The sequence below is a fragment of the Anolis sagrei genome, chromosome 5, assembly GCF_037176765.1.
Source record: "Anolis sagrei isolate rAnoSag1 chromosome 5, rAnoSag1.mat, whole genome shotgun sequence".
In the NCBI taxonomy this organism is placed as follows: Eukaryota; Metazoa; Chordata; class Lepidosauria; order Squamata; family Dactyloidae; genus Anolis; species Anolis sagrei.
Window position 1 is genome coordinate 81,410,358 of NC_090025.1, and position 23,658 is coordinate 81,434,015.

General features: G+C 38.4%; 1 protein-coding gene across 11 annotated transcripts in view; it reads right to left on the minus strand.

Moving 5' to 3' along the window:
- Nucleotides 1-2,717: 2,717 nt before the first annotated feature.
- KIF21A (kinesin family member 21A) overlaps nucleotides 2,718-23,658 on the minus strand; it is a 127,296-nt gene continuing 106,355 nt past the window's right edge. For 4 of the 11 annotated variants that reach the window (XM_060778403.2, XM_060778401.2, XM_060778400.2 and 1 more), the window contains 10 exons: nucleotides 23,292-23,402; nucleotides 22,661-22,789; nucleotides 20,855-20,893; nucleotides 14,382-14,515; nucleotides 12,755-12,935; nucleotides 11,589-11,753; nucleotides 9,586-9,703; nucleotides 6,247-6,417; nucleotides 5,020-5,219; nucleotides 2,718-3,989 (listed from right to left, as the gene is read on the minus strand). In XM_060778403.2, the coding sequence (XP_060634386.2) occupies nucleotides 3,896-3,989; nucleotides 5,020-5,219; nucleotides 6,247-6,417; nucleotides 9,586-9,703; nucleotides 11,589-11,753; nucleotides 12,755-12,935; nucleotides 14,382-14,515; nucleotides 20,855-20,893; nucleotides 22,661-22,789; nucleotides 23,292-23,402 (1,342 nt within the window). In that variant the 3' untranslated portion in view covers nucleotides 2,718-3,895. The remainder of the gene's footprint in view (nucleotides 3,990-5,019; nucleotides 5,220-6,246; nucleotides 6,418-9,585; nucleotides 9,704-11,588; nucleotides 11,754-12,754; nucleotides 12,936-14,381; nucleotides 14,516-20,854; nucleotides 20,894-22,660; nucleotides 22,790-23,291; nucleotides 23,403-23,658) is intronic. The other 7 variants (XM_060778404.2, XM_060778409.2, XM_060778402.2 and 4 more) reach the window with 4 other exon arrangements.

Here is a 23,658-nt window from a genome sequence, read left to right on the forward strand (position 1 = left end):
CAAGTAGATCCATTTTTACCACTTTGATACTTTGATAATTCTGGGAAATGTGGTTTGACGATTACAATGAATTCTCTTAGCTAGAGAGCTGTTATTTCCCCACTATTGACAAACCCCAAATAATTCCCTGGGCACCTTGAATGCCTCCAAGCAGATTCATCTTCAGTTCCTCTTTTCTCAGAATGCTTCTAGGTACTTCTCTATTTAGTAATCCCAGCATTCCTTAGGACGTAGCAAGGATGATTAAAGTGGTATGATAAGTGTGGAGTGCAGATATACCCAAGGACACACACCTGAGTCTCACTACTTGAGTATGAATGATGGGAAAGTTGCTTCATTCCCACTGGTTTTCACACTCCACAGTACATTTCAAAAACAGGCAGAGAGTCTTTTGTCATGACAAGTTATAACTGAACTACTTGTTCTATAATATGAGCCCATTTTCTGGCAAGGATCATAGGATTTTCTTCATCTCCTTTGTGAATTCTCTCTCAAAATAACCCTAAAAAGATACTGTTCCGGGTTTTTCTTAACCTTATTAGCAATCATTTTGTTTGTTTCTTTAATCACATTTTTCCAAAAATCTTGTACCATCCTACAGGTCTTTGTCCACACATTCCCACATTACAAATGTTAATGGCAGTCGTATTCACCATCAGACCAATCTCACTCTCACTAATTGAAACTACTACACTACACTTACCTCTTTAATTGCAACATGCTGTAATGTGTGTGTTTGTCCTTTATGTCACTTCTATTTAAAACTGTATTTCACAGTGAAATTGACAAAGAATTGAAATAAATATATTTTTCCCTGGTCCATATCATCCAACAATGAATGAGTACTATATTCAATGTAACTCTCTGAATACACCACTAAACCCTGCTCTTTAATTAGTGGCATTCTGCATATTAACAAAGCAATGGTCCTGATTCTGTAAGACCTGAGCAAGGCTGCTGAGGATAGGATGACATAGGCCCTGTTGTAGTAGAGACTGTGAGTAACGTTACAAACAGTAGTATGGATGCCAGAAGGGGGAAAAGGGTTACTCGGGAGCAGGAATATGATGATGAGCAGCAGAGAAAGAGGATCCGGGACATACTTACAGCACCTACAGATGAGGAGTCATTTGAGGGATTCTCTGGGGATGATGGGTCAATGAGTGAAGGAGAAGAAGGAGACACCATGGATTGGACTAAGATAAGAGAAGTGCAAGCTATTTGTGAGGAACCAACAACTAGTGATACCTTTATGGGATTCTCTGAGGGTGAAGACTGGCAATGAGGGGATCCAACTGAGTCTTGGGGGGGATCTAAGTCTTGACAGTAGATGGAGGAATTGGAGGGAGAGTCAAGGGAATTCACGTGAAGAGCTGGGAGCAGCTGCGGGGGATAGTGATGGGGCGGTGGTCAGTTCATCTTTTGATGATGATTTGTAGATAAAGCTGGGTTTTAGGGATGAGGGGTCTTTGCAGAAGGCAAGGTGTTGATGTGTGTTCGTGTGCTGGGTGCTGTGTATTGGGAAAGACTCTTGTAGACTTGATGCTGCCTATTTCGTGTTCAGTGTTGGACCTCCTGATCGTTCGTGTGTTTTTGACCCAGATTGGCTTCTCGAGACTTTGGACTTCTCTCTTCCTGGACCTGGACTGGTTTGGCTAAAGACGCTGCTTCCGCGGACTCTGGAGCTACGCTGTTTTGGATTTCTCCTGCTTCGACCCTGGACTTCGGCTGACGATGCTTCTCTTCCTCTGGCTCCTTTTGTTAACCATTTGTGTACTGTGACTTTTTCCTTTGCCTCAGATCACTTTGTTTGATTTGTTGCTCTTTGCATCCAGTTAATCTGGATTATATTTCTGTTAACCTTTTTAGACCATGTCTGGTTTGTTTCTTGAGTTTTGACCAGTGACACTGCATTTAAGTGCCTCCGTGTCCCTTTTCTTTTGTGTTAATAAACTCTGTTTTGAAGCCACTTTTGAGTCTGGCCTTTTAAGGCGTCTGTGATTCCAACAGGCCCCTTCCACACAGCTGTATAAAATCCCACATGATCTGCTTTGAACTGGGTTATATGGCAGTGTGGACTCAGATAACCCAGTTCAAAGCAGATAGTGGATTATCTGCCTTCATATTCTGGGTTATATGGCTGTATGGAAGGACCCTTAGAGGCTTCTCACTAATAGGGTTCTCATAATCAAAGTTGATTTGATGGCAGTGAATAACAACAATCAACAAACACTAGCTTATATACAGAGAAAGTTTGTAGTATTATTAGTGTAGATACCATTGGATTGCACCAAGAAACTATACTTACACATCCTTTTTATACTTACACATCCGTTTATTTTCCGGGCCCAATTCAAGGTACAGGTTATCACCTACAAAGCCCTAAATGGTTTGGGAGTCGCCTACCTTCGTGACCAACCCGGGCCCTTTGATCTTTGGGAGAGGTCCTCCTTTCACTCCTACCAATCTCACAAGCTCGTCTTGTGGGCACAAAGGAGAGAGCCTTCTCCTCTGTGGCTCCCCAACTCTGGAACTCATTACCTGTAGAGATCAGGAAAGCCCCTTCACTAGAAACATTCAAAAAGAACCTTAAAACCTGGTTCTTCCACGGTGCCTTTGGCAAGTAGATGCATAACATGACACTAGTAACTTTCTTGCAGGAACTCGGAGATTTTTTTCTCTTGGTGTGTGACAAAAGTAACAATGATCAGTCTGGATTGTGTGCAATTTTTTTGTTTAATTTAAGTATCAACTACCACAAGCTTTACATTTACAAGCCCCTTTTCTCTGCCAGCAAACCCAACAAAACACTGGTTCCTGACTATTATAAACATTCAAAACTTGCTGAATTTACAAATTAATGTCCTGAAAAAGCTGGATAAATTATACATCTCTCTCATTCCATCTCCACTCCACAGCATTTAAAAAAAATCACACAGGCACATTATTAAGATAGTTTCTCTTTACAACCCAGTTATTTACACGGCCTTTGTTGACACAGTTGGTACAGTTCTTTTAGGCAACTGCCAAGTTTCACAAACATATTTAGAACATATTTAGCAGCATATCTGATTAGATTAAAAAGAAAGAACACTTCTTTAAAAAAAAGAAAAATCCAGAACAAAACACGTGAGGGTGATAGAAACAGGTCATAAGAAAAATATATCGAGCTATTTCTGTAAGAATACCGTGGAAGGCAAAGCACTAATAAAATGTTTACAGTTCAACAGCATTTTAGTTCTAGTCCTGAGCACAGGGTAGACATAGCTCCACAACTTTGGTCAACAAGAGTGTATATGCTTGCTAACAATTAACACAGGCCACGTGGCATCCATTGTTAGCGTGACAGTCAGGACAGTATTCTGTCCCTCTTACTGAAACTTCAGTCTTAATGCTTCTACAGCAGCAAAACATAAGTAAACTTTTTTAGGACATCCACTCCTGCCATTTCTCTTCTGTTAGAGGCTTGAAAAGTGAGGCTATAGCTACACCAGCACATTCAATGTGACTGTGGGTGTGAGATTCGGCTGAAGAGAAGAGTCAGAGAGTGAAGTACACTGGGCACTTTCGTATTTGAGGGAGACTGCCATTCAAGCCAACAGAGTTCCAATTTGTTTAAATTACGAGGCTTATATATGCACACAAATCCAGCCGTTATATGTGAGACAAGCATATACGTACATATAACCAACAGACTAGTGTTTTAAATACAGTACACGGGGGCAGTTCTTAAGGGCAGAAGTTTTAGCAGAACACAACACACTTAATAGCAGAGATGAGCTGTTATCTTCCGAGTTTTTTTCCCAGCTGCTAGCATTTGCCTACTAAATGCAATGTGATTTGCACTAAGAGCGTAGTCACCACAGCTTGAGGTGTTCAGCACTGTAGCTCCTGCTTAATTACTGGCCACATCTTCACTTGTATCCCCAGGATCTGAGATCTGTCCATCCAGGTTGGTGGGAGCTTTCCAGATCCTGACAGTTCGATCACTGCAAAACATTTGAAAACAATTAAATCCGTAAGTATAGAAGGAGAAATAAGCTTTCTCCAGTTTATATATGCCCATACATCTATATAAATAAAAATGTAATGTTCGTTTGTGCTACCATCAGAACTCAAAAACCACTGGGGGAATTGACACCAAATTTGGACACAAGACACCTAACAGTCCAATTTATGGCCTCCACTCAAAAAAATGATTTTGTCATTTGGGAATTGTTGTTGCTGGGATGTATAGTTTACCTACAATCAAAGAGCATTCCGAACTCCATCAGTGATGGAATTGAACTAAACATGGCATACAGGACTTCCATGACCAACAGAGCACACTGGAAGGGTTTGGTGGGCAGTGTCCTTTGGTTTTGGAGTTGTAGTTCACCTACATCCAGAGATCACTGTGGACTCAATCAATGATGGAACTGGACCAAACTTGGCACAAATATTCCATATGCCCAAATATGAACACAGATGGAGTTTGGGGGAAATAGACCTTGACATTTGGGAGTTGTAGTTACTGGGATTTATAGTTCACCTACAATCAAAGAGCATTCTGAACCCCACCAACAACAGAATTGGGGTAAACTTCCCACACAGAACTCCTTTGTCCAACAGAAAATGCTTAAGGCCATCCAGTCCAACTCCCTTCACCAAGGCAAAAAAAACATAATCAAAACCCTCCTGACAAGGAGCCATCCAGCCATAGATAGATATAGATAGATAGATAGATATGATTCACACACAGAGAGATACATAGTATCATAGATTTCAAAGGGACCCCTAAAGAAGGACAATGGTATGTTGCATGTTCCAGAGTAGGCAAACCAGACACTCTCTACATCAACACTGACAAAGAAACAACAAGAAATACTGTTTACCCACAAGCATAAAGAAATTACATAGATTAGAAACCATTACTGTATTTTCCAGATCACCAGACTGGGCCACAGCAATGCAAGGTAGGGGACGGCAAGTTCTCAAAATAAAAAATGAAGCTTCAGGAAAGACATTAAAATAACTCACTCTGATGCTGTGAAAATCTGGCTGGAGTTGGTACAGATGGCATTAATGGGACTGTCGTGTCCTTTCAGCTCACTTATTGGTGCAAAGGTGTCTACATCCCAGAGCTTCAGAATGCCTCCACGGCAGCCACTGAGAAGCACAGGGGAACCAGGCACGGGCCCAAGAGCACAAACCCAGTCCTTGTGGGCATTAGGAACTTGCTGAAAAGATAGATAAAGAATTCAATTGGGAAACTCTGACATCTACGAGCAGGAATGTATGTATTTAATCCACATCCTGTTATTTTCCTATTATTCTCCTGTTATTCTTCTGGGAAATATGAACCAGGGGAAAATCCTTACATCTAGCTATATGACTTCAAATAAACTCTATATGATTTCTATAAACATAGTAGCTGGCTTGCTATTTATGTTACTTTATCAGTATGATGGGTATGATCCTCAAATGCAGATCATGCAAATAATAAAATTCTTAAAAGACAAACTAGGCAGCATATATGTTCAAATAGGCCTTTAAAGATCTGGTTCCGATGTCTAACGTTTGAAGAACATCTACATAAATACAGCATACAGAATCACATACTATTTGTCTAGGTGAACTTGAGGTTAAGATTCAGGCTGATTTTTTTTTTTAGTCAAACACCTTTATATCCTAACATAAAAATCACTTAACACATTTCTATGATTTTTGTTGTTCCTGTTGCTATCAAAATGAAAACTGACGTGTAATTCATGTTGCCAGATTTTCTGAAGTTTTTGTTTCCATTATCTCGGCATCTATTGAAAAAGTGTAAGTTCTGCAATGCCATCAATATAGGACAGTTAATAATAATGGGTTGCTGGGCCACTTCAAAACTAGTGAAGACATATGAGCCCAGACTATATGATGCTTGTCTCAAGTCTTGCAATAAGAGGAATTTTCAGAAGGATTCCTGGTTTAGAAGATCGGAGACCCTGCAAGAGCTCTAAACCCTTGAGAAAGGCCTCAATTTACAAGACCTGAGAGGAGATAGACCTGACTTACATGTCACTCAGTCCGGTTGCATAAACCTGCAGATCTGAGTACAGAATAGTGAGTACCAGCCACATTTACAACAGATTAAAAATTATGGGGACTTGGGGTGGGGCTATCAGGCCGCAAATACAGGATACCCTATACTAAGTGGGATTTATGGAAATCCTAGTTTCACAAGAGCTTGTGTATGAATATCTCTTTGGTTTTAGTTACCTGAATGAGGTCTCTTTGAGCCAAATCCCACTTTTTGATCCCATTATCTCTAGAGCCACTGAAAAGGTTGTCTCCCATAATAGTAAGTGCTTCAATGCCATCATAATGAGGAGGTTCGAAATTGTGTGTGGGGCCGACAGTTCCAAGGGCGCCTTCCGTTACATCAAACATCTAGAATTGCAGAAATGCATACTTATATTTGTGGAATGATCTTGATGAGCAGTGATTTAAACATAAAGAACAAAACTTTATCCAATATATCCCTTTTACCAACACCCACAAAATATCTGGGATTGTGTGTCAGTATTAATTGCTAATAGATTTTAATCATTCATGACGTCAATAAATATGGAATCTGATTTGAAATAAGGAATCTAACAATTATGTATTTATAATTCATGATTTTTTTTTATATATATATATATATATATATATATATATATATATATATATATATATCTGACATAACTCTTTACCACACCATCAGAAAGTATCTAGACTATCATATGGAAAAGAGTGATCGCTGGTAGCTTCCATGTTTGAGATGGGGAAGTGAATCTGCTCCACATCCAAAATTTTAAATAGTTTCCCAAGATGCTGCTTCCCAATTTCCAAAACAGAGCAAATCTTAATATTTCATCCATTTACTGTAATCAGAATCACCAGATGCCACTGTGACAAACGAACAGTTCTGACATTTTCCACATCCATTTTTATTATTCTTATTTTACGAGCACAACATAGGCTACCTACAATCAGTGGATGAGTAGATTTAAAAGGACAAGAAAGCAATTATGCAAAATTACCCCAATGAAAGATTGCAAGGTAATTTGCCACCACTTTATTTGCGTGGTAATAATTGTGTGACATTATAAAGTCAATATACATGTTGTACAGAAGTAACATTCTGAATAGTTCTAAACCCAGAATTCAATGGTATACCTCTTGTGATGGAAGCAGAGGCACGAAAAGCTCTGGGAAGGAGTGACTTTAGCTCCTCAGGAGCTAATTTGGCTGTTAAAAGTTCAATTTATATTCCATAGAGATTATAGTAGAGAGCAGAAATAGCCCTGCAGAACTGCATTTGTAAGTGGAAATATGCCACTGGATGCTGGCCTTGAAAACAGGGATCACTACAATATAGGTTGCATGATAATGTAAGTTGAACCAACAAAGGTTCAAATGAACTTCTGATTTATAAATATCCACCATTTGATTTGTAACATACCAAGATATTGAGTAATACCTTCATAAATAATTCATAAAATAATTATTTCTAAACACAATCCCGGACCATCCTTTGAAAAGTCTTATGTAAATGTCCAAGAACATTTACATAAGGGAGGAGGGAGCAGATTGTGTTATTGTGATTATATTTTTTAAAAATTCATTAAGTTTATATCTCAACATATTCTTGTTGTGCTATAACTGAATCTCTGTCTTATAAACATTCTACATTTTTGACTCAGAGAACTGTTGTATAGGATTTTTTTAAAAAATGGTGATCACTCTAGTGACTCATTTGGCAAGATATTTTCTAATAAATAATCTTACCATGTGGGTAATTAGAGTAATCTTGATTTTTTTTAAAAAAAATGTTGATTATATTGTAATACTCTGAAACAGTGCTTCACAGACTATCTGATATGATCCATTTTCTGTCTCGGGACCAGTATCACATCTGTGTCTGTTAGCTGCAATTGTTATTTTCTTTCCTGGAAGCTTTCCAGGTACCAGCAACCAATAGTTTGGGGACTGGCACCAGTCCAGAGCCTACTACTTTGAGTAATACTGCTCCGGGGGTGCATCTACACCATAGAATTAATGCAGTTTCACACCATTTTAGCTGTAATTGTTCAATGATATGGAATCACATGAGTTGTAATTGTGCAAGGTGTACAAAAATCTATATAAATAAAATGTAATGTTCATTTGTGGGATTAACAGAACACAAAAACCACTGGACGAATTGACACCAAATTTGGACAGCATACACCTAACAACCCAATGTATGTCCTTCACTCAAAAAATTGATTTTGTCATTTGGGAGTTGTAGTTTTTGGGATTTATAGTTCACCTAAAGTCAAAGAGCTTTCTGAAGCCCACCAACGATGGAATTGAACTAAACTTGGAACAGAGTTCTCCCATGACCAACAGAAAATACTGGAAGGGTTTGGTGGGCAGTGTCCTTTGGTTTTGGAGTTGTAGTTCACCTACATCCAGAGATCATTGTGGACTCAAACAATGATGGATCTGGACCAAACTCGACACAAATACTCAATATGCCCAAATGTGAATACTGGTGGAGTTTGGGGGAAATAGAATCTTGACATTTGGGAGTGGTAGTTGTTGGGATTTATAGTTCATCTACAATCACAGAGCATTCTGAACCCCACCAATGATAGAATTGGGCCAAACCTCCCACACAGAACCCCCATGACCACCAGAGTGGGCCACAGCAACGTGTGGCAGGGGACGGCTAGTACACTATAAATAAGTTGTTACCTATCTTCTGATTGCTGCTCAAATGATCATTGTGAAATAACGGGGGGGGGGGATGGGGGGGCTTTACTCCTCATGGAAGATTAGTGGTGAAAAAGGTGGGACTCCCTCCTTATAAAATCAAAACTGATCAAATGACTTGTTAGTAATGAGGCTTCTATCACATCTTGGTTTCCCTTTATATCAGGCTTGTAGCCGGGGGGGGGGGGGGCTTGAGGCCCCCCCCCCCCGAAATTCTCATGGTGGTTCGCGAAAAGGCCTTACTGGTGCATTATTTAAACTGTTATGTTTATTCATATCATGATCTGATCACCATACTCAATATATCTCATATGCATGGGGGTATTGGGGTAATGATAAAAAAGGTTTGCTAGGATAGACCCTCTTTCATTCAGTCTCAGGGGCCCCCCACCGAAACTCAGCCCCCCTGAACCCCCCCCCCCCCCCCGAATCGAAATCCTGGCTACGGGCCTGCTTTATATGCTACATCAATAGCAATTCTGGTCCCTTGGGTCTATATAGTCATCAACCCCCCTTCTAGAAGATTGATTTTTTTGTGTGTGCGCTGATATCTCTGATGTCTCACCTTAATTTATTTCTCACAACTTGTTATATTCCATGTACTGGAGCCTCTGCTCTAACTGTTACCAATTCATTTGGGGTTTTTTTAAAAAAAACAAAACAAAACAAATTCAATGGAATTCACTTCTTAGTGAATACGTATAAATAGGACTTTTGTGTTTCTTAACATCTTGAAAGGGAGAAGAAACATAAACCACAGCTCATTCCTAAAACCTGTTTTATTTATATTATAACAAAAGACAGGGGAGCAAATACCTTTATATAATGATCCTTTGAGCCAGTAATGATCAAATCTTGTCCATTAGAAATGCGGTCTACTGTAAGGCACATAACAGGGCCCAGGTGACCAGTTAGTTTTCCAGTGGACTGAAACCTAGAAGAGCAGATTTAGGCAGAGTCACACAACAATACAAGAACTTTTTGTTTTAATTATTCCAAAGAGAACACCTCCTCAATCCATTTCTCAGAGTTAGATGTCAAATAAGTGGGAACTGCAGGCATACTCTACACAGCCATAAAATCCAGATTCTCAAAGCAGATAATCCACATTATTTGCTTTGAACTAGATTATATGAGTCTATAATCCAGTTCAAAGCAGATAATCTGGATTTTATATGACAGTGTAGAAAGCGTCTCAGTGTCACACTGAGTTATTTAAATTTCATCCTTTCCTGCTTCAAAATGTTCCAGGCCACTAACTGCTTCATATCCTGGCTGGATCTGGAATTCTGGAGATCTTAATTCAGAAGTCAACAGACACCAGTACTCCCTATTTGGAAAGACAGCATTTCACACACCAAATTTGCTCTTAAATTAAGCAATCCAGCAGATACAGCCCAGACCTAGATAAAAAGCTTTCAACAGCACTGTGGGCCAATTGTAACCGCAACATCTAGAATCCCAGTATTTTGTATTAGAGCAGTGGTTCTCAACCTGGGGTCCCCAGATGTTTTTGGCCTATAACTCCCAGAAATCCTAACAGCTGGTAAACTGGCTGGGATTTCTGGGAGTTGTAGGCCAAAACACCTGGGACCCACAGGTTGAGAACCACTGTATTAGAGTTTGCAGTTCAGTTTCTCCCATTTCTCAATATCAATTACCCGTATATTCTGGCATATAAGACGACTGGGCATATAAGACGACCCCCAACTTTTCCAGTTAAAATACAGACTTTGGGATATAGTCGCTGTATAAAACTACCCCTCTTCCAACACACACCAAATAAATTTTTTAAAAGCATTAGATTAGATTTCAATATGGTTAATTTTCCTATTACTGTACCTCCTTCTCTGCCTCTCAGATCTCACACATGCGCACCTGCATCACTTCACTGCAGTCTTCAGGAGCGAGATCTGAGAGGCAGAGGAGGAGGTACGGTAATAGGATACAAGAACGGGCCAGACAGGTAAAAGAGTGGTGCTTTTCTGGGCCCAGAGCCACTCTATCTCTTTTTTGTATACCCCGGGCGACCCGGACACCTGCAGCTTGCTCCGCCCTTCACATACACCTTCCCGGTGAGGCGCCCATTCACCTCACCATTGGGACTGCATTAAGTCCACGAATCCTGATGAATGGATTTTCTTCTACCATATTTGTATAGCGTCGCCCTTAGTGCTTTCATACAGTTACTGCATATGACAGGGATGCGGCCACTGCCATTTTTCAGCTCCCCCCACCAGATTGGAAGTTTCAGCACCCGCTCTATAAGATGACTCCTGGTGTATAAGACGACTCCAGCATATAAGACGACCCCTGACTTTTGAGAAGATGTTCTTGGGTTAAAAAGTAGTCTTATACACCAGAATATATGGTATGTTCCCAAGGGAAGCACCACTGAGTCAGAAATGAACTACAGCATAGAGTAGTGGTTCCCAACCTGTGGCTCCCAAGGTGTTTTGGCCTACAACTCCCAGAAATCCCGGCCAGTTAACCAGCTGTTAGGATTTCTGGGAGTTGAAGACCAAAACATCTGGGGACTCACAAGTTGGAAACCACTGGGCTAGAGGGCTTTTCTTATAAACAGAGGACCATAGCAAGAAGATGTGATGTATTGGTGTCTATGATTAAAAAACACAAGAAATATGTCCTTATAGCTTTACACCTCTTTAGGTTCCTTGAAGTCTCAACACCACCATGAATTATTGTGTACCTGCTAACTGGTGGAGGCCTAAAGTCCAGGCTGTATCCACAGAAATGTCTAAGCTAAGCATACAAAATTATCCATCAGTGACTGCAGTAAATAACCTGGAAATCTTTACCTCTTGAGGTCCCACATTCTCACTGCATTTCCTGCAGCTGCATACAGGAATGTCCCTGTTGGATTTAGGGCTATCTGATTGATCTGGTTTTCGCCAGCGGGAATTGTCACAGTCCTATTCGTACTCCCAGAGCAAGCATCACCGGGCATCACCTGACCTGAAGATCTTTATTTTATAGAGGGGAAAAACCAAAACAGCAAATAGGAAACTTTGCAATTTCATCTCATAAACACATCTTATAAAGACATAAGTTGGCTGAGTTTGAATGCAGCCAAATAATGCAGGACACTAGTTTTCTGGCTTTGAATACCAAGTTTCCAAACACTGTAGGTTTCTGTATTTAGTCCATTTGTGAGGGAAGGATGTGCATTTGTACATAGGTTTGTGTTCCTTTGTGTGTTGATCAAGCATTTAAAATTCTAAGCAGGTAACTGGAGAAATGGGCACAGATCATGACACATCCCAACCAACAAAAACGATTTCCTCGTCTGAAGGGCAATAAATCCACTCCAAGATTTTAAAGGAGCCATCCAAGATGCTGAATTCTATACTTAAAATGGGGTCATAGTCCCATTTATAATTATAAGTTCAGACTAAAACTTAGCAGAGATGCTCCAACCCACTTGCATTATAACCACCAGCTGCCTCTAGGACAACAACTCAATGGAAAAGAATATACACTGTGGGCGATGTTCTCTTTAATTAAATGCTCATTGGTTGAATTGAAGAGTTGAAACAACAAGAGCAGGAGGTTTTTTCTGTGCCATGGTAGGTAGTTTGTTTTGTTTTTTAAAGAGACATGGTTTGGCATTCAAACTTTGGTCTTCTAGGTTTTTTTTGTTTTGTTTTGTTTTGTTTTTGTCTTGTTTTGGGTTTTTTTTGTATTTCCATTTGCAGAATTCTTAGATATGATGGCTGGAGCTTCTAAGAGCTGGCCCAAAAAATCTGGCCAGTCAAAGATTGAGAAGCATTGCTTTACTAAATTTTATTGCACTTTTCTACTACTCCCACACCCTCACCTAAAAGCAATGAATGTGGTGGCTAATAAAATTACCAAAGGCAAACAATAAAACCCTTCAAATTACAGTTCTGTAGTCACAGACTATAACAATATAAATCAAAATGGTAATCAAATCTTAGATTTTCCTTGTAGAGTGCCAACTTACGTAAGTGTTCGAATACACTTGGCAGAATCACGGATGTCCCACACCTTAATATAAGATGTTGAAACTGTAAAGACCAAGCTAGTATAGTTACAGTATTTTACAGATACAACGTTGTTGGGATGACCACCCAGAGACATTATTTCTTGTCCAGTTACCAAATTCCATACTTTACAAGTGCGATCTAAGAAAGGAAAAAGGACGAGAACAGTACACTTACAATATAGCAATACAAAATTCATTCATTCATTCATATATGATTTTAACACATCCTTCCAAAGAACATGCACAAGTGAGACACAACTACTTAATATAATCCATAGGATCAAATTCAAAAGTAGTTCCAATAGCCACTGAGAGGGTAAAACACAACCGATAGCTAAAATGTAAGAGGGATCAAGAATTATTTTTATACATCTTTTTCAATAGTGCATAAAAGGCTAGATCCAGTAGCGAAAACAAAGAAAAGGAGCCAGTTTTGAATTGTTAGGTAGTAGCTATAACAACAGTATTTATTTTTAATTAGCAGCTTAAGGGTTTTCATTCCCTAAAACAGTTGCTAAAGGGGTCAAATGAGGCTAACAAAGTTGCCAAAAGGTTATACAAGGCTATATATATACACACACAAGTATCACCTCCTTACTGTTCTGCCTTCATATGTGACTTTCTAAATATACATATAAGCAGCTGGCAATACTGCAGAAAGTCAATATTTATATCACCTGAACATGCCTCCTAATTTCCTTTGCTCATAACCACTTATTTAAACATTTAATTTAAATAAGCAAAAAGATGGGGGCAGGGATGAAGGAAATTCATTCATTTCACACATCACATTATTACTGGTTAGTATCCTAACCTTATATTGTACATTAAAATGTCCAATATAGTGCATATCTTTAAAAAAATAACATGAAGTTAATTATTTGAATGTAACGATGAAATCAGGACTTCCAGAGACCAAGTAGGAGCCCCACAGGCTACCAAAACTCCAAAAAATGAGGGGGGAAAGCTGAAAGTGATGAAGTATACTTCTTGTTCTGTAAAATGGATTTTTTATATATTAAATAACATAGGAGGAGAGATCTAGCTCTCAATACCGGGAGGCTTTTGGGATAGTTAATCTGCCTTTTTCCTCCAGCAGAAATATGTCATGCCTATTTCTTAGGAGCCACATTTTTCCTATTCTGTTTTTAGTGGTTATAAAAAGTGGATCTGAAACATTAACACTGTAATGATTGAACTTTTAGGGATAGTAACCTTTTCATTTAAGTATTATGAAAAGCATTATTTTTAAAGAAATTTATGTATCTTGCATTGCCATTGACAATGAAGCAATGTGTATGCTACAATATTCCACCATTCCGAATTTTCATTTTACTCAGGGTTGGATCCCATTCCATTTAGGGTGAGTTCACATATACATGCTTATGCTCATCACTTGTTACTTTAGTACTACTGCACACATGAACTAATACCCTTATTTGAGTAGATGACAGGTAATATGAAATCTGTGACAGTTTGTTTATACCTGCAAGTCTCCAACTAAAACCACAATGTCACGTGACAAATGTGTACGTGGGAATATGCACACAATATCAACACATACATGTAAAGAAATTGGCCAAACCTTTTGATCCAGTGAAGAGGAGATCATCAGTACAATCAATACAAAGCACCGCCTTTGTATGACCTTCAGCAATATGGATACATTGAATTGGGGAAGAGCGAACAGATTTTGAAGAGTATGGGTTGATTATGCCTCTACAGAAGGAAACAAAACACTTTGAATTAGGACTTATGGTAAGTCATTTTGTCATATGTCAAAAACCTGTCAACGTCATTTCCTGAAAATCTAACAGGCCAACACTATCTTCAACTTTCTAGCTAGATGAGAGCCTAATTTTTATTACACTTCTCCAATCACAAAGGGAGTACACTAGTTATAGGAGGCTTTTAAACAGTAACAATAGTATAGATTTTCATGTACCACTCCTAATTACTGCTTTATATGTCCCTCATCAGTTTCATTAAGGACTCAATAAAAACAAAATAAAACACCTAGCAAGCCCACAGCAAAAGAGACTTGATACCACAGTAATATTTTAGGCAAACTAATAAACTGGCACAAAGCAACATAATTATTTTTGGATGTTATTGCAAGCAAACCTATGAAGGGGTTAAATTCTTCAGCTTCCATACAGTGGTGTCCCCTTACTGATATGTTTCTAATGGAAAGGCCTTCCAACAAAAGGACACCACCAGATTTCTGAAAGAAGACTCTATTTTCTGTATTGTTCAAGTCCAAAGATATCTGTAGCATCATTTGCAAAAATATCTTGTGCATGCACGGAGCTTGCATTCTGGTACTATTAATGCCAGAAAGAAACCCAAAGCATCATAATAATGACTACTTACATATTTTATTCTAGTAAGGAAATACATTTCTCAAGTATCTCCTTGAGGGTAGATAAAGGGTTTAAAAAAACAACAGATAATGCCAATGTGTTACAATGTATTTCGTTATAACACGTCGGTGAATCACTTGAATAAATGGAGTGTTAGCCTGATTTACAGTGTCTGTGTTTTGCTATGGATTTACGCCCTTAAGAAATTATGTGTGGCTTTGAAACAGAATTATGAACCAGTGGATTATGTGTTACTCTTCAAGAAGGATCCCATGTAATCCTGATCATATTAAACACATGTCATGTAGGTTCAACTAGCTCTACTACAAAGATGAGATAACCTCAGGAAGCAAAATTGTAGCACTGCTCATCATACTGCAAAAAGAAGAAGGCCCGGGTTTGCATGTGATTTTCAACATGAACAGTTTCTCTTTTTTAAGATTTGGGGAATATGTGGTTCTCCAGATGTTGCGGAACTGCAAGTCCAATCAGCCCTAACCAGCACTGAAAATACAAGAATGATGGGAATTGGCTACCAATCATTATCACTCATTTTTGCCTCTGGAAATGCATCCAAGCTTCAGGGCAAGAATTAACACCTGGACTGGTCTGTGTTTAGCAATCTTTGTTATTTGCCATCTTAAGTTAGAATACATGACTTAGAAACCAGAGTGGTGTGAAATCTTTAGATTTTTATCCCACAGAAAAAATAACTATGATGTATTACCACTAAAATGAAAAAGAAACTATCCATTTCATTTCAGGGTTGTAATTTATGTCTTTCACACACGTCTACACCTTAGAATAACTGCAATTACTTTCATCTGCTTTCAACACCTCAAATATCCAAATAACAGGAATAATACTAAATGTTGGATCCAAACTGATCTGAGTATATGAAAGACATTTTCTAGGGTAATGAAGATGTCTTTGGAACCCACTGCCAAGAAGATCTACTTCCATCTGCATTGGCCTTCTTTTTAAAGGCTAAAGAGAATTTCTAGATTTTCATGGCTGTGGGTAATGTTACATTGGAACAAAGATGGCAATTGCTAAAACTGTTACTGCTATGGATTTCTATTTCACAGAATCACAGTATCACAGGGTTGGGGGGGACTACAAGGACCATCCAGTCAAACCCTCAATTTTCTTTTTAATTACACTATGTAACAAAATTTGAAAAAAAATCTGTCTGTGGTTTGGAAGTGTTATTTCCTCTTTAATTGTGTGGGACATTCTTTGAAAGTAGTTGTTATACTCCAGAAACTTTGTTTTTATGGCTGCCACAAACTATGTTAAATTGGTTAAAACTCTATCAGATATTCATTGAGAAACTATAGCAAAATGTGCTGCAGGATGTCCCACAAAAATAAAGTTTTTGCCGTTTTTTCCGTGTTTTATGATAGAACCAATTAGGAACCAATTACATCTATAACCCAGGAACAAAAATCATGTGTGGTCTATGGCTGTCACCCTAAAAATCCATAAATGTTTTCCTGCCACTGTATCAGCTGTATGTGAAATTCCCTCTGTGGAACCAGCTGGACACAACTTGTAATCTTTATCATTTTCCCCAGAATGTCCTCTATATAAAATACATACATCAAAGAGAATTTCAGCATGTACAAGTATTCTCAGTGCATAAGAGGTGGGGAAATAATCAACACTGGCAAAACCATTATGTAATCTGAAGATTTCTCATTTCTAGAAGTGTGGGGTTCAGGGTGGGGAATGAAGGAAGAGAATCATATCTGTGTCTGACATGTGCTTTTGCTTCACAACTTCTTTTGGTTTTATGGTGACTTTAACGGCTGAAAATAGTTGTGGTTTTTAATATATTAACATATTGTTTGATAACTGGTCAGGGGCTCTGTGTTCCTCTGTGTGCACTGTCTGAACTACCCCACAGGACAGAAATATTTAGGTAAATGGTGCAAATAACACATGCATACAGTAGCTTTGTCATGTTAAAGTGAAGGACTAAAAGCTGATAACAGGCCATCTTTGATAAATCACAAGAGGTGGTTTCAAATTGTTCCAACACAGGAAACTCAGGTAATAACACAGATGTGCAGACATTAAAGTATTAATGTGTATGGGTGTCTAGACTGCCTAAAATTGGAATAACAAAACTAACTTTTAACCCACATGCAACTCTGGTTTCCTTTAACAAAAAAAGTAACTACAATCAGCCCTTCACACTTGTAGGTTTCACATCTGCAAATATAATTATTCGTGGATTTGATAACTCTAGATCTTCCAGCAAGACTCTGTGATCAACGTCTGTCATAGAGTTGCCATGGAATGCCTAGAGATTCCTAGAGACAACACTTCTCTAGGTATTTGTAGGTCCTCTGATTCTGTGGTCAGCTTCTGGGCTTCTGGGAGAAGGGGATCATAAAGTTGCCCTGAAGGACGTTCAAGTTCTAGAAAGGTGTTTCCCTCAAGTGTTTTTTTTATTTATGGTTTCTCCACTTTTGCAAGGGGCCTCTGTCCCTAACTCTAGTGAATGTAGAGAGCTGACTATTATAGAGGTAGTTATGCTACAGCTAAAAGAACTTTGCCACAATTCAACAACTTAATAGTAGATAGGTAATATGTATGTCACAGTTTAAAATACATGATACCACTTTAAAAAGACATTATATTCAAATCTTCCAGAGTTTGAAGACAGTAATTAATTATTTTATTTTAAACAGCAGAGATTTGTATTTGTATGGAGTGGTTCCCATCATCCACACTCAGAGGACTTAATGGCTGAACAGCCAGTGGATGAGCATTTGCAAAAATTACTTATTTAACTATGACTCCCAGAAGACAAAGCTTTGAGAAGGACAATATATGAATACAGAAGGTCAGGTGATGAAACACAGCCCTCAAAAACAAAAAAGCGCACAACTACTAACAAATGGGAATAGTACCAGAAACAGAAGTTAGATGGGAACAGTAGGAGAAATAGTGTGAGACCTAAAAGTCTTAAAGGCACCAGATCCTATCTGATCTTGGAAGTTAAGCAGAGTCAACAATGGTTAGTACTTGGATGGAAGACTGCCAATGAATCCCTGGTGTTATGGGTTGTATTCCAAAAGGAGAAACTGGCAAAGCCACCTTTGAATGTACCTTGCCTAAGAAAGCTCTATGAAATTCATGTAGTCACTGTAAGTAGACAAGCAACTTGAAGATACATATACACAGCAGAAATAGAGATAAAATGGTATGGGTGATTGACGGGGGGAAATGGTGAAGAAGTGAACCTTGTAGAGTAACAGAGTCAATCTGTAAGGAAATATGATCTGTTCATAGAATCATAGAGTTGGAAGAGACCTCGTGGGCCATCCAGTCCAACCCCCTGCCAAGATGCATCCAGCCTCTTTTTAAAAGCTTCCAAAGAAGGAACCTCCACCACACTCTGGGGCAGAGAGTTCCACTGCTGAACAGCTCTCACAGTCAGGAAGTTCTTCCTAAGGTTCAGGTGGAATCTCCTTTCCTGTAGTTTGTAGCCATTGTTCCGCATCCTAGTCTCCAGGGCAGCAGAAAACATGCCTGCTCCCTCCTTCCTATGACTTCCCCTCACCTTTTTATACATGACTATCTTATCTCCTCTCAGCCTTCTCTTCTTCAGGCTAAACATCCCCAGCTCTTTAAACCGCTCCCCATAGGGCTTGTTCTCCAGACCCTTGATCATTTTAATCACATTTTTTTCGACTGTTGCTTTGTATTGGTATATTTTAGTCACATTTTTTCATTGCCTAATACCAGGCAGAAGTTGAATTTGCTTCAGATAATTTAGAGAGCAGTAAATCGCCACTGGAAACCCACTGGGTGACCTTGGGCAAGTCACACACTCTGAGCCCCAGAAAATACTGGAACATCTCAGTTTCAAATTATGGCCTTAGGAAATGACTTGAAGGCCAACAATCCATTGACTTAAAACAGGTCAAGAGAAGGTGATGGATTCTTATTCTCCATAGCCAATGAAATTATTCTGAGAAAAATATTTCACGTGATGTTCTGAAAAGTATGAGGATCTAATCTTTTCAAAATTGATGTGGCAACCAGAAAACATTAGACCCCCAATATTCCCGAGAAACACAATTGTTTAAAGAATGGAGAAAATGAACTCCTACCCTCATTTAGATTTCTGCTATTTCAAATAGAAATAGACTTGTAGAGAGACCAGCATAATTCCTTGTTTTATTTGTCAAAAGCCTAAAGTGGATTCATTGTGTACAGTGAAAAGCAAGTTAGAAGAAATAAAGACAACAAAGCAGTTCAGTACAAGTCTCAGGAGGCACAGCAGACAGAACATGAAAGGAATCCTTCAAAGGAGACCTCACAAGTTAGTACGCAGTTCAATTAATTTAAAAACAAACAAATGCAAATGACTGTGGTGGAGAGAAGCCTACAAACTTAACATACAATTGAGTGGTAACAGCTACACTAAAGTGTCATTCTCTGCAATCCAGAGAAAACGGTATAACAGAGTTTTCCAAACTGTGTGTCGGCTGCAGTGTGTGGGTGTGTAGTGCAAACATAATGAGGAATGACAAAAAAATTATGTCCATATCTCTTCTAAGTGGTTGGTTTAACCTCCGGTTTGCTAGTTAAACTGAATTACTCTGTTGTGAAGTGATGCATGTCTAAAAGGTGCGTCACCAACATGGTATGTTTGGAAGGTTCTGCTGAATAAGGTCAGATGGGGAATGTACAGATATTAAGTGCACATGGGCTGTCTCCATTACTTCCAAGAGAAAAAATATGAGTAATATGTGCCAAAATATGAACATATAGCTGCTTCTTCCTGAATTAAATTGAATAAAAACTCCTTTGGGTAAAAGAGTTCCAGGTACATCTTTCCATTCCATTTCTTTCTTTGCCACATTCTCATTTAATAACCTGCATGTGTGGGAAATCTACTGTCTTTACTCTGTGCTTAAGATGTTTGTTATTTATTCGTTCAGTCACTTCCGACTCTTTGTGACCTCAGGACCTGTCCATATCCGAGCTCCCTGACAGCTGTCACCACCCCCAGCTCCTTCAGATTCAAGCCAGTCACTTCAAGGATACCATCCATCCATCTTGCCCTTGGTCAGCCCCTCTTCCTTTTTCCTTCCATTTTCCCAAGCATCATTGTCTTCTCTAAGATGTACACAGGAAAAATACTAGTGATTTTTGCTTCCCTCCATTTATCTAATTTTCTCCCATATGTTTCACTGTGTGCACCTCTATAGTAAATCAACTATTATGAGCAATGGTACAACAGCAATGGTATAAGCCAAACCCTGACTTCATCGCACAAGTTTAATACAGCTTTTTTGTCTATCAACAAAACAGATTGAGGACAAAATTGTGTATCAATTAATCACCTTCAAGATCATATTTGTCATGGATTTATTTAACAAACAACAAAATTGTGCATGTACCAAAACATTTAAATTAAATAAAAAATACCACAACAAGGCATTCTTTTTTACATGCTGGACTAATTAAAACACACACACACAAGGGAAATATTTTAATACATATTTATAATAAATCCCCAAAGTAAAACGATGCAAGAAGTCCATGAATGTTTTGGGAAATAATGATTTGTTTTTCAAAGCCATGCAAAAAATAGGTTAGTTTAAGAACTGCAAGAAAGCTATTCAACAAATCACTAGGAGTCCAAAAGATGGAAATTAGGAAGAGAGTGTACCTGTGTACCTCCGACAGAGAGGAATCACTTTCATCAGACCTACAATGAACAGTGGTAAGATTACGGAGAAAGAATACAGGTATCAGCAGAGTAAAGGGTTCATTTTTTTAAAAAAAGATGAACAGCATTGCTAGATGAGAAAGCAAAACCTGTTTGTAGAGTGCATCCAAACTGGCTTTACTGGGTTTAGTAATATTGGGGAATGTTAAAACAATGTATGTTTCTCCATATCAAAAAATATTTTAATCTTCTAGTTATAGATTCTTATGCAAGTCATTTCCAGTTTCCTCAATAATTTTTTGCAAAGGTCCATAGGGAAGAGAGGATTTTAAAAGACAAGATTATATGGTCACAATGTAGCTTTGTTCTTTTCTTGTTAATTTTTATATGCATTATGAAAGTGGAAGGGTGTTCAAATCATAATTATCTATTTATTTATTTTTAAATGCATTAACCTTATTTTTAAATGAAGACACTGCCATATAATGTTTGTTTGCAATCATTTAAAAATCCGCAGGTTTTTTTTAAAGCCATAGAATTACACCTTTTTTTTAATCTTGTCAGAAGCGACTTGAGAAACTGCAGTTGCTTCTGGTGAGAGAGAATTGGCTTACAGAGATGTTGCCTAGGGGATGCCCGGATGTGTTACCATCCCGTGAGAGGCTTCTCTCATGTCCCCGCATGGGAAGCTGTAGCTGACAGATGGGAGCTCACCCCATCTTGCAATTTGAACCGCCAACCTTCAGGTCAGCAGTTCAGTTGGCAGAAGGGTATAACCCATTGCACCAATGTGGCTCCTAGAATTATATGTTCATTTTCAAAGCAAATCAAACATGCTGAGCTATTTTAATCTAATTTCAATGACAAATCAAAGCATATATTAAGACATGTAGATTGATTCCATATTGACTTTCTGTTTTTAATGTTGTGAATTTATGGTCTTAATGTTAACACTTTAAAAAATAATATAATGTTTTAAAGTTTTACACTCCAGGTCTGTGACTGTAACAATAAAATTCATTCATTAAATCAATGTACAGACAACCTTAAAAGTCACTGTCTCCAATCAGTATAATTACAACTATAGGATTACTACTTGAAATAGCTACATGCATGAGCTAAAACTAATTGAAAGCTTTAAGGCAACCATTAGGAATTTATTTAGTTGCAGCTGAGACAATAGATCAAATCAGAAGAGGAAGAACAGCAACAGGAGAAAATGCTACAATTAAAAGCAGAGGTAAGCTCAATTTTGCAGCACTTCAGATTCAGAAACCTTGCAATAAGATTCTGGATCAACCTATATGGGCTGTCACTTTTTTCAAAAAGAAAAAAGGTTAACAAAACAGTTGTTCACCCCCTTGATATGCCATAAACCCTCACTATGTGTTTTGTGGGTGACTCTGAGAACTGATTCCTTGCAAATCTACTTATGCAAGAAATGTCGTAATTGTCTGATAACAAACCCTGCATCACCCAATAGCAACTCAAGGGAAAACTATTGTGACTTAAGAAACATAACACAGGAAAACAGATCACTGAGGGAAAATGTGAGAGGGAGTAGGTTGCATAAGTACAAGAAGTAAGTTTCAGCAGGAAATAAGAGTTGAGGACCTGTGGCATCACCAGGTCATCTCCTCTGAGGTGGGGTGGAGTGGGAGGAATAGCAAGAGAAAGAGCCATTTTAGTTTCATCCCCGGCATCAAGAGAGCCAGAGAATTAGTTCTGAAGATATATTTCAGGCTTGTGTGTGCTTTGGGCACATCCACAAACCACGGGATTCTGGGTCTTTCCTTTGTGACTTACTTATCCTGCTGAACTGACGTGTTTCCTTGGGAAACAGTAAGGCGGCTAAAAACATTCAGGTCATTACGGGATCGGCTTGGTGGGGAGGAAGGAGGTGACAGACTAGCCTCTGAGGTTCCAGAATCTGAGCTACAAGAAAAAAATTAAACATTAAAAGCCTCTTCTATCAAAAAATCATAATAATAATGAAGGCAAATGAAACTGTTAGAGAGGTTAAAATGAATTAAACATGCCTTGGAACAAGTCACTGATGCCAACTTGCTTAATCAGGAAATGCAGTTTTGTAAACTAACCAAGCAGAACTTAAATATAGAAGAGTAAAAAAAGTTGCTGGCCACAAGGCGGCAGTATATTCATTCAAACATCTTTTCAGAAAATTAACCTACACATAGAAAAAGGCAGCGTAAAAAGGAAGAGAGCTCAAATAATAGCTATAGGTGCCTGAAAGACTCTGAGGAGCATTAAAAATAATTATCAAGTATTACCAAAATTTTCACATGGATTTTCAGTGTGGCATTAAGCCAGGCACAATCACATGTCTTTACAAAGGAGTCTTCTGAAATAAAATTAAGTTACTTTGAAGATTTAAGGCACAAAAAGCCAGAATTACATTTAAAATGAAATTTCTTACTGTTTTTGTTCTTTTGGCTTTGGTTTATCTGGTGATTTCTCATAGGTTTTTCTCTTTGATAAAGGTGAGGGTTCTGGGATTTTCTTTTCTGTCAGAGATGACTGTCTAGATCTGAGACAACAAAAATCATTGTTTGTCTTAAAGCACTGGTTCATATATTTTAGCTGTATACGCATTATTTGCAATTTTCTAATTACAGTTGACAGAATGAAAAGCGAGGAGGGCTCTTGTACCTTTAATGGCTGTGCGGAAGAGGAATTTCAGTAGGTGTTGTTTGTAACTTGGTTGCATGCTGAAATTCCCTCTTTTACACAACCACAAACATGAGTCGCCCTTGGGGGCTGAGAATTGCGGTATATAAATGCAG